The 10754-nt window shown below is 53.5% G+C and overlaps 1 protein-coding gene across 1 annotated transcript; it reads right to left on the reverse strand.

The window, feature by feature from the left end:
* Window positions 1–1086: 1086 nt before the first annotated feature.
* On the reverse strand, window positions 1087–8853 carry NLE1 (notchless homolog 1). The gene is made up of 13 exons (XM_031469660.2): window positions 8812–8853; window positions 8533–8676; window positions 7333–7550; window positions 6656–6735; window positions 5800–5876; window positions 5529–5626; window positions 5015–5207; window positions 4387–4522; window positions 4193–4239; window positions 3264–3466; window positions 2096–2255; window positions 1924–1994; window positions 1087–1416 (listed from the first exon to the last, which is right to left on the reverse strand). The coding sequence occupies exons 1-13, from the start codon at window positions 8827–8829 to the stop codon at window positions 1404–1406; spliced, it is 1458 nt and encodes a 485-aa protein (XP_031325520.1). The 5' UTR covers window positions 8830–8853; the 3' UTR covers window positions 1087–1403.
* Between the last annotated feature and the right edge of the window lie 1901 nt (window positions 8854–10754).

The following is a 10754-nucleotide window of genomic DNA, read 5'->3' on the forward strand; positions in this document are numbered from 1 at the left end:
AGAGGTAGTGGCAACCAGCAGACTGTCAGCATCAGACCTGAGCTCTGCAGGACATGGTGCAAAGTGTACAAGCTTCGGGGGGAGGGTCTGATTTAACCATGGCCCTTCCTAGATGTGAGGGCATGGGCAAACCACTCAAGCTTCCTGGGCTGGGTTTCCTCACCAAAAATATGGGGATGTTGAGACCCTTCTAGGCACGGCCACAGGGTTACTGTGAGGGTCACGTAGGAGCACAGAACAGTGCCTGGCACTGAGCAGGACCTCAGACCTCTCTTTGTCCCTCACTCAGTCCCATTGCAGAGATGTGCCAGGTGGAAGCCGAGAACCACAGCCAGGTGATGTGCAAAATCCTAAAAGCACAGATGGGAATGGGGGATGGTGAGAAGGAACAAAAGGTCAGAGATGCCGTGGCCCCCAGCAGCCCATACAGGGATGGTTTGCAATTCAATCTGGCTAGATGCGCTTTAGCGTTGGAACAGAAGAAAGTGGAGGCAAGATGAATGGAGGGTAAGACCTTGCTCTAGGGTCTGAGGATGTCCTTGTGGGGCAGACAACCGTCACCCCAATCACACTACACTAACTTGCACTGGAGCTCTCACCACTGCATGGCCTGTTAGGGGGAGCCCTCTGGGACAGCCCTGCCTTCCTCTCTGTACCCCGAGAGTCCAGTGGTGCTGCATGAGAGGTCGAGGAAAGCACCCCCAGAGCAGCACTGGCTGGCACAAGTCCCTATGATGGTTAAAGTGTCCACCATCTGTGCTGTCCAGATCAGCAGGCAGCCCTGAACTAGTTGGACAACTGCATTTCTAACTGAAGTGAATTCGAGTTGATGGAAATAGTCACACAGGGTTGGTGCTACCAGAGGGGACAGCACAGACTGAGGTCACCCTCTGGCCACTGACATACGGGCTTCAGCTGGCCTCCCCAGCTTTGACTGGCCTCCCCCTCGGAGGCACAGGGGAAAGAGAGGAAAGGCAACTCCCTGGCCACTATAATTTTGATTTGTTTTGCCCAGAGGGAGGGTGCTACATAGACTGACCTAACACAGTCCTCCGTTGAGCCCTACGAAGAATTATAACTCAAACGAACAAAATATAAATTATTTATTTGGTCACAGAATCCGGGGTCTGACCCTGAATAGAGAGGACATTCAGAAAAGGAGGCAGAAGAATCGCCTGGCCTCACACCACTCCTGCCGGCACCAGCGAGGTACTGGGTGCTGGCCCAGGGCTGGGCTCAGTGATAACCTCCCATGACCTTTAGTCTCCTGCTCTGGGAAGGGACCCCACTTGGGTCTGTCAGAGGACAGCAGGCCACACTCGTTCTCAGCCTTTGGTCTCTGTTGGGGCAGGCGGCTGGCAGAGGCTGGGTCCAGGTGATGGTCCCAGAGAACTTGGGATTTCTCATCTCCTCCATCTGTGGAGAAGGGGAGGGATGAGGATGGGGATCCCAGGGAGGTGTCACAACCCCAGGAGCCCACAACAGGGGCGAGCTTGTGGTTCCTCTTGGGCTTCTAGAGTCCAGCTACCCAAACTGAGGTGAGGCACCCCTGCTGCCTGGGCCAGGACCTCTTCCCGGATGTCCAATGACAACAGTGACGATCCTTTAACAAGTGTGCAAAGCTCAGGTTCCAGTGCGTTCACCTATCTTTGACCCTCCTGTCTACCAAGGTTTGACAACTCCCAGGGGACACGTGAACTCAGCCCTCTGAGACTGTACACTGAAAGGCAGACCCAGAATTTGAATGAGATCTCAAGACTCCAAAATCCAGCATGCTAAGAAGTACTGCCCCATGCTGGAGGGTACCATCGGGGTCTCCCATGATCCCCGTGATTCCCACAGCCCCCCGACTCGCCCAGAGAGCCCTGAGAACCGGACAGTCACACAGCCGAGCACACCAGCCACCCCCTCCCCGACACTCACATCCGGAGACACTTGTCCTTCCCGCCACTCGCCACTCTCTGGCCGTCGGGACTCCAGTCGACAGCATATACCTAAACCGGGGAGGGGCAGGGGCACAGTGAGGATGTGGGAGAGGCGGGCCAGGCTTCGCTTCCCCCTCCCTCAGCCTCGTGCCCACAAGGGTTGGCCGCACCTCATCCGCATGGCCTGGCAGGTCTGTGGCCAGCTTCTGGGCCTTCACATCCCACACCTTCAATGTGCTGTCACTGCTGCCACTGACCAGGAGCCGGCTGTCGGCTGACCACGCAATCTGGTACACGGCAGCCACGTGGCCACGCAAGGAAGCCAGGTACCTGGGCCAGGGGAAGATGATGGATATGAGCTCTTCCAACACGTCTGAGAGGTCCTCTGTGTCCACAGCAGTGGTCTCAACCTTGGCTGCATGTTGGAGTTATGTGGGAACTTTTACAGGCGAACTTAATCACTATTGGTCATTACTTTGCAAAACTTCTCCAGATGAGTTGCTTCTAAGATGCCTCCGGGCAGGCCTCTGTGCCTGCTCAGCTCTGCCAGCCTCAGAATCCAATGCAGCCATCTGCTTAGCCCACCTGCATGACAGCCCCCAGCCCCCAACAGGTGCCTGCTGACATGTGGCTTGGAGATACAATGGGCCGGGCCCACCCGGAAAGTGGTCGGGACAGACTAGCTGTGTCTGCGGGCACAAGTCACTGGGCCTGAGACTCAGAGTCCTTACCTTAAAAGAACTGAATGCCCTCTCTCATGGCTGCTGGGTGAAAATACACGGAGACTGACACACAAGTGCCCTTTGGCCTCAACAAGGGTCCCCTGCTCCTTTTCTCTTCCCGCCCAGGCCTCTGCCTCTCCTAAGTAACCCGAGAGCTTGTGCCTCATCACATCAGTGCTTCTCAGACTCAGGTGACCTTAAAATGCAGATTCTGATTCTCAAGGTCTAGGGTGGGGCCCCAGGCTCTGTGCTTCTATCAAGTTCCCGGGTGATGCGCCGTCTGGTCTGTGGACCACACTCTGAGGAGGGCCCGATAATGTCTGGACCACAAAGCTACACTCCTGCGTGGCCCTGGCCCTCCGCCAGCTGTCAGATCATTTCTCTCCTTAGATATGAGATGAACTAGCATTTTCAGTGCCCTCTTAGTGCTGGTGCTAAATACATCACCTCATTTAATCCTTGTAACAAAACTGAATCTGCACATTCAGAAGAGACAGATGCTCAGAAAATCTAAACACTTGCCAAGGCCACACGGCCAGGAAGCGGCAGAGCCAAGTTCCTTCCAGAGGAACAGCACTCCCTAGCCCTGTACCCCAGGCCCAGGACCCCCACTCACTTGCCCGTCCTGCCATCCCACAACTTGATGGACTTGTCGAAGGAGGCACTGGCAACGACACGGGAGTCTGGGGAGAAGAGCACCTGGTTGATGAGGGCCTGGTGCCCTGTCAATCGTGCCAGGGGCTTCTTGTCCTCCGCCGGGGACCACAGGAACAGGGTGAAGTCGTCTGAGCCAGACACCAGCCTCTCTGGGCCCTGGCCCTAGAGGAGGCAGAAAGCACACCATGTCAGACACGGTCTCCGAGAGGAGAGCCTGACCTTGGCAGCAAACACATCACTGACTGCTCAGGGCCAGCGTGGAGACCAGAACTGGAGAAAGGAGGCTGGGCCAGCACTAACTCACAGGGGTTACTTCCCCCAAAAGGAAACTTCATGCACATGAGACAGGGCTATTTCTATGACATAATTACATGAAAAAGCAAGGTACAGAGTGGTGTGTTAAAAAGGGGAAGTGTTTTACATGTGGGTTTGTATACGTGTGTGTATTTGTACTGGGTGCAGTGTACACATATACACGTATGTGTATATCTGAAGTCTCTGGAAGGAGACGTGAGACACTGGTAACACTGGATGCACCCAGAAAGCAGGGATGAAGGTTAACAGAGATGAGAGGGTTTCCACCATCTATCTTTTTGTGTTCTTTGAACCTTAGACCATGTGAATATGCTACTGAAAACTAAATAAAATTTAAAAAGAGAGACACCTTAGGACTGCAAATAAATAGATAAGCAAATAAAACAAAATGAAATAAAATGATCCCCAGCACAGTAAGATTTTTAGGATTATAAACTAGGATTCTTAAGAACAACTTCCCAGAAAACATAAGTTCTGAGCTGCGGCCAGAAGGGAGAGGGGCCCGAGCACCCGCAGGGTTTTCAGGGTGAGCAGAGGCAGAGTACGGCACCGGGGATGCCGGTGGATCCTCACCCGCACGAGGTTGTAGCGGCTCAGAGCCCTCTCCTTTAACTCCTGCACTGTGTCCAGGTACCGAAGGAGGAGGAATAAGGCCGATTAGGAAAATCCAATGCAAACAGCAAGCACCCCCGTCCTACTTGCACACATTAAGCTAGAAAACTGGGTCCCCCACCAAGCGGCCCTCTCCCCTCCTCCCGCTCACTCACAGGACCCTTGGAGGTCCCTGGCATTCACTGAGGCCTCGGCTGGCTCGAAGGCCCCTGTGCGCAGGGCATAGTCAGTGCTGAGGGCCATGGTGTTCACCCAGTGGCCGTGGCCTTGCAGAGTCCGGCACAGCACGCCCTAGGGCGGAGGGAGACAGGTCAGACACACATAGAGCGCTCCCCAGCCTTGGGAACCTGGACCCCCAGATCAGACCCAGAAGACGGGCGCCATGGGACTCAGAAGCACAACCCTTACTGTGATCCAAGTCAAATCACCCTGCTGGGCTCATCTGTAAAATGAGGGCACCAGCCCAGATCAACGTTTCTGAAAATAAGTTTCACGGAAGGGAAATGTCAGAATAAAAGGGCTCTGCTCAAATAAGTTTGGGATAGGACAGGTTCGATAGGGCTCAGTAGGCTTCCTACAGCAGGAATTTCAGAGCCCGACCACCTAACAGACCTGGAACCTCCACTCTAGTGCGGCACCACCCATAGGACCCCTTGTTCCCCAAGCGCCTCGCCAACTGGCTCCCAGACACGTTCAGGAAACACTGGTCAACGTTCCTTCCAGCACCCACATCCCTGGCCCGAGATTTCCCCAGGCTGGTTCTGGAACCCTCCCAGCCCTTACATCATGAGCCCTCCAGACTTTGATGGTGCGGTCCTGGGAGGCGGAGTAGAGAAGCCCGTCCCCTCCCCACCGGAGACAGGTGACTGACTGCGTGTGCCCGGTGAGGATGCGCTCACAGCGGCCTGCGGTTGTGTCCCAGACCCGCACGCTGCCGTCCTTGGAGCTGCTGGCCACATAGCGGCACTCGGGGTTGCTGGAGAGGAAGAGAAACGTGCCTTTACATCTGACCTGGCAATGCCTGTCTTCCCACAGTGCCTCCCCGGGGATAACGTCCTTACAGCTTCCCGACCCCAAGATCTGGATGCATTGTAGGGTGGCTCTCAGGCTGTGTGATGAGCACCCTCTGCCCCCACCTACCACAACACAGGTACTGATCCACCACCTGTCACGTGGTCACTGTGCCAGACTGCCTACCCTGTCCCCTCACGTGAGACTCCTCTGCACCAAGCAGGGGAGGGGTACAGTTCTGAACCCCTGGCTCCTCACTCACCCCAGCTCTGTCAGCGTCACTTACGCATGGAGGGGCTCCCAGCTCAGGGCTGTGATCCACTTGCTGTGGCCCGCAAGGGTCCTGCCCACTTGCTTCCCTGTGCTGGGGTCCCACAGGAGAATCTGAAGGACAGAAGCTCATCAAATAACCCTCCCCAACCTTCCCCTGGCCCCATCAAAGGTATCTGCCCATTGCTCCCACCCAACCCTCCCCAAAGACCCCAGAACCTGATTCTGACCCATCCCCCAGAAAGGGGGCCCCAGGGTTGTTGCCTCGTTACCCTGACACCATCTACCTGGCCGTTCTTGCAGCCTGAAGCCAGCTTCTTGCCGTCTGGGGACCAGGATATGCTAAGGACCCAGTGTCTGTGTCCTAAGAAAGCAGGGGAGGGAGAAAGGGGGACCACACCTGTCTTTATCCCCAGTGCCGAGTGACACCTGGCACACTGCAGAAACACCTCAGCTAGCTGCTGAATAAATGAACAATTGAACAAAAGAGATGAGGCTCCCCGGGCAAAGGGAGACTCCTCCCCAAGTGCCAGAGCCATGCAGCGTGCCGCCCAGGTAATACCGCCACTACGGTTCCTTACGTGCTGCGAGACACAAAGTACTTTTACATACGTCAGCCCTTGTAATTCTCACGATGGCTCCAGACTACGGAGCAAAGCATGAAGTACCATCCCCATTTTCCAGATGAGAAAACTGAAGCTTAGAAAGGAAGTATGCCCTACACACAAGGTCGCCCAGCTAGTGTGTGGCCCCCAGGCCAACAGCTTCAGCACCACCTGGGAACACGAAAGGCAAATTCTCAGGCCACACCCTAGACCCAAACAGACAAACATTCTGGGGTTAGGACCCTGAAACTTGTATTTTAACAAGCCCTCAAGGTGATTCTGATATATGTTCAAGTTTGAGAACCACTATGGCAGAGGCTGGATTTAAACCAGGTTCTCTTCACTCCTGGTCAGTCAGCCCCTGCCCGTTTGTAAGTGGCGGGCAGGACTCAAGGGTAAGGTCTCTACTGAGGAATAGGCAGCTGCTACCTGGATGTTAAGGGGCTAGAACCTGCTCTGGGCCTCATCAGGAACTAAAGAGCAGATCACCTGCTCACCCCTGAGTTAAAACCCCCTGAGTGGTGAACTGCATACCGACCCTGGCATGTGAAATGCGGTGTCTCAGTGCTGAGATCCCAGAAGCGCACAGAAGTGTCTCCGGAGCCGCTGGCCAGGTACCTGGGGAAGAAGAGGGGCTGCCGGACCTCTGCAGTGGGGACAAGGCGGCGGGGAACCCACCCGGAACACGGGACATGCACACTCCTGCTGCCTAGACAGTCGTCTTCTGGGAATAAATCTGGGACTGGACTTCTCTCTCTCTCCTAAGAAGGAGAAATATAACGCTAGTGCCATCTGGGAGAAAACCCCCAGAGGCCATTTCTCTCCCTACCCTTCCTAAAAGGAATGACTACAGACATAACCAGGTTTAAGGCTTCCCAGTATTCTCATAGGATTGTGAGACTCCAAAGGGACCTGTTTCAGATGAAGAATTAACTCAGAAAGGTTAAGTGACTTGCCCAGGTCACACAAATAAGAAGGGGCAGAGCTGAGCTTACAGTTCAGATCTCCTGAGATCAAGTCCAGGAAGGGCTCTTCCAAGGCAGATGTCCTTGGCCCTTGGGACCCAAACTTCCCACTGGGGAAGTCCCTTACTTGCAACTTGAGCCCAGAGCCTGGGTCTGTGGTAGGTAGCCTGAGGCCCCACTGAGCATAACTTTGGGGTACCCCCTCACCCCAGCCAGAGGAATCCCTCCATGATTCTGCAGCTGCCCTTACTTTCCTGTGGGACTAAAGGCCACGGAAATGACCGCCTCGCTGTGGCCCTCCAAGGAGCTGGTGCAGCGGGTCACAGCGCGGACCCTGAAGACAGCCTGTGGCTGGTAGATGATGTCAAGGACCTTCTCTGTCTCCACCGCCTGGGACTCCAGCGTCCTCCCCAGGGAGGACACAATCTCGGTATCATGGACATAGAAAGCCAGTGGCAGGGGATCCTCCTGGAAGACAACAGCAAAGGGAAGCCCTCCCCATCAAAGGATGAGTGGGGCCACCTCTACCAGGTAGGCCCTCCTTACTGAGCTGTGGGCAAAGCTTCCTTCTTTTCAGCCACCCTGCTTGGGATACTCCCATTATTCCCCATGGAACAAGATCTTTTTCATCCTTGAAAAGCAACTGCAGGACACTTACCTACCACTTTAAAATCCTTTATCTGCATCTCACAACCACCCTGGGAGGTAGGTATTAACATTCCCACTTGACAGAGCAACTAAGTGATTAGCCCAGTGTCCTATCGCTAATGACTAATTCAGGTTCTTCAGAAAGAAAACCGAAGTCCAGAATTAGGATTAGTATATAGCACTATGCAGCGTTTTCTAAACCACACCGGGCTGTATAATGTGTAAGAAGCATCCAAAAAGCTCACTGAAACTGCAGACTCTCTGCTTCACCCCAACGTCTGGTATAGTAAGTCTGGGGTGGGGCCCAGGTATTCCATTTTAATATCCTTCCCCCACCCAACAGAGGGTAGCATTTTAATAAACACGGGCTTAGGAGAGCATAGGTTTTGGGTCTGACATTTGGGGTCCAACTCCAAATCCACCACTTACTGCGCAGCATCGTACAAGTGATTTAATGCTTCCAGACAACACTGTAAAATGGGGATATTAATGATAACGGGGATATAATGAGGGGCTTTGACGAGGAATCAATTTGACAATGCACCCAACGCGTTCAAAACCAGGTCCCTCTCCGCAGGTGGACCCGATGGTGGGCGTGTAAAGCGGTCTCGCCCTGATCACGTCTTCAGACCCTTCCCAAGGTAGACGGCACTGCCTAGGTGTATCACCCCTGTGGGTGAGTGGTGGGGGCCTTTGTATCCCAGACCTTCGGTCTCCAGATCCCCTGTAGGCCCGACCAGGACGGCGCCGCCAGCCCCCAGCCCGAGGGAGGAGACGCGGGACCGCTGAGCCCGCCGCTCACCTGGGCCAGCAGCGCGTTGCACACGAGCTGCAGCTTGTCCGGAGTGATGTCCACGGGCACGTCGAACGGGGAGCCCAGCAGCTGCCCGCCCTCATCCTGGAACTGCACTAGCAGCCGCTGCACGTCGCGCGCAGCCGCCTCGTCCTGGGCCGACAAGCGCGGCGGACATCATTCACGCCGCCCAGACCGGAGGGCCCTCACTCCCGCCTCCCTCCGGCCTCGGGGACCCCGGCCCCAGCGCCCAGCCGCCGCGCCCCCACCCCACTCACGCACACCCACCGCCGCCGGTGCCTCCATCTTCCGTCCCCACGTGGAGGAGGAAACTCCCGCCGGCCGGAGCGCCGCCCCCGTGGTCCGGCGGTGCCGCAGTCCGCGACATCGCCCTCTGGTGATGTGGAGGGGAAGTGTCGCACTGCGCTTGGACTCCAGCGATCGGAGTGAGCTCACCGGGTACCTGCCTCCACAGCTTCCCCCGGACGGGTTGACGCCTCCTCATTCGGTCCTTCCCAGTGCCTTGCAAGATACAGACAATCTTTTGTTTTTTGAGAACTGGGATTCTTGCCTCAGTTTATGGGCGAGGAAATCGAAGCTCTGAGCGCTAGATTTTCTCCAAGATCGCAGAGATAGGAAATGGGAGTGGCTTACAAAGCCAGAGCCCACTGGGTTGAGGGCAGTTCTGCTTCTTTTTTATTTAAATGGATGAAATCAATTAATAATACTTGATGAGTACAGAAGCCAAAACTTCCTACAGTTTTCAACACTGTACAGCAGTAACAGTAACAATGATAATGACAGCAGTGTGTCAAGAATTGTTCTAAGTGCTTTACACATACAACTCATTTAATCCGCACAACTCTCTCCTGGTATTATAGATGAGGAACTAGAGCAGAGAGGGACCGCGAGCGCTCTGACTGGCCACCTGGGATCTTCCTCTCTCTCGCATCTTGGCGATCTCAAGCTCTGCCAATTCCGCCTCGCATTCTCCTACAGCAGGCTCTTCACTTGCCTCCCTGTCTCTGCTCTTGCCTCCTCCCTTGCATTCGGTACAGGGCAACCAGGGTGATGTTTCAAACCCAAGCTCTGGTCTGTTACTTTCTGCCCTAAAACCCAACAGGGGCTCTCATTACAGGCAGGAAAGTATCATTCTTTCCCTCACCCTTGAAAGTTTTATTGAGACATAGTTGACATAGAACACTGTGTACTTTTGGGGGGAGGGTTGGTGGTAATTAGGTTTTATTATTATTTTTTTTAACAGAGGTTCCAGGGAGGTTCTGGGAATTGAACCAAGGACCTTGTGCTTGCTAGGTAAGCACTCTACCACTGAGCTATACCCTCCCCCAGGCCGAAAAGATCAGACTCCTTCTAATGGTCCACTGGGCCCTACTTACTTCTCCTGCCACTCCTCTCTTTAAGATCAAATCCTTCTGGCTTTTTCTTAGTTCTTTCAAGGCCTGACCCTGCCTGTATCCCTGCTTTGCACATGCAGTTTTCTGTCTGGAACTGGTATGAACTGAATTGTGCACACACACCCCCAATTCGTATGTTGAAGCCCTGATCCCCCAGTGTGACTGTATTTAGAGACAGTCCATAAGGAGGTAATAAGTCTTCGGCTTCTAGCCTCTACAATTGTGAGAAAATAAATTTTTGTTGTTTAAGCCACCTAGTCTGTGGTATTTTGTTATGGCAGCTGGAGCTGACTAATACAGGCAGGAATAGTTCTTCATTCTTCAGGTCTTGGTTTAAATATTGAATCATTTAACAAAGGTCTCTGCCAGACATTGTTCTAAGGGCTCTCTCTATTAATTCATTTAATCACTTACTAAGAGAAATCTTCTCGGAAACAATGTCATGTTTCCTGATTACAAGTTTGCAAAACGTCTTAGTATTCATATTTAGAAAGCACAGATCCATGGAATTCTTTCCTCCATCCATTCAACAAATATTACTGAGCACCTACTACATACCACACACTGTGAAAGACATTTGGAATATGGAAGTGAACAAAATAGGGACAAATTCTTACCCTTATGAGCGTTCTCTGCTTCTGTGATCATTCAGTTTCTGGCACATAGTAAATGCTTCAGAAAAGCTTGTGGAAACAGGCTTACAGACATGGAAAACAAACTATGGTTACCAAAGGGGAAAGGGGGGTGAGGAATAAATCAGGAGTCTGGGATTAACAGATACACACTACTATATATAAAATAGATAAACAACAAGGA

Source organism: Camelus dromedarius, chromosome 16, assembly GCF_036321535.1.
Source record: "Camelus dromedarius isolate mCamDro1 chromosome 16, mCamDro1.pat, whole genome shotgun sequence".
Taxonomy (NCBI): Eukaryota; Metazoa; Chordata; class Mammalia; order Artiodactyla; family Camelidae; genus Camelus; species Camelus dromedarius.

Bases quoted from the DNA above. Each gene is read 5' to 3' on its own strand.
- NLE1 (XM_031469660.2), bottom strand. The intron at 6,736-7,332 runs GTAAGGGCAGCT...CTTCTTCCCCAG, and splicing joins GCCTTTAGTCCCACAGGAAA to GTACCTGGCCAGCGGCTCCG. The intron at 5,208-5,528 runs GTAAGTGACGCT...CTTCCTCTCCAG, and splicing joins AGCTGGGAGCCCCTCCATGC to CAACCCCGAGTGCCGCTATG.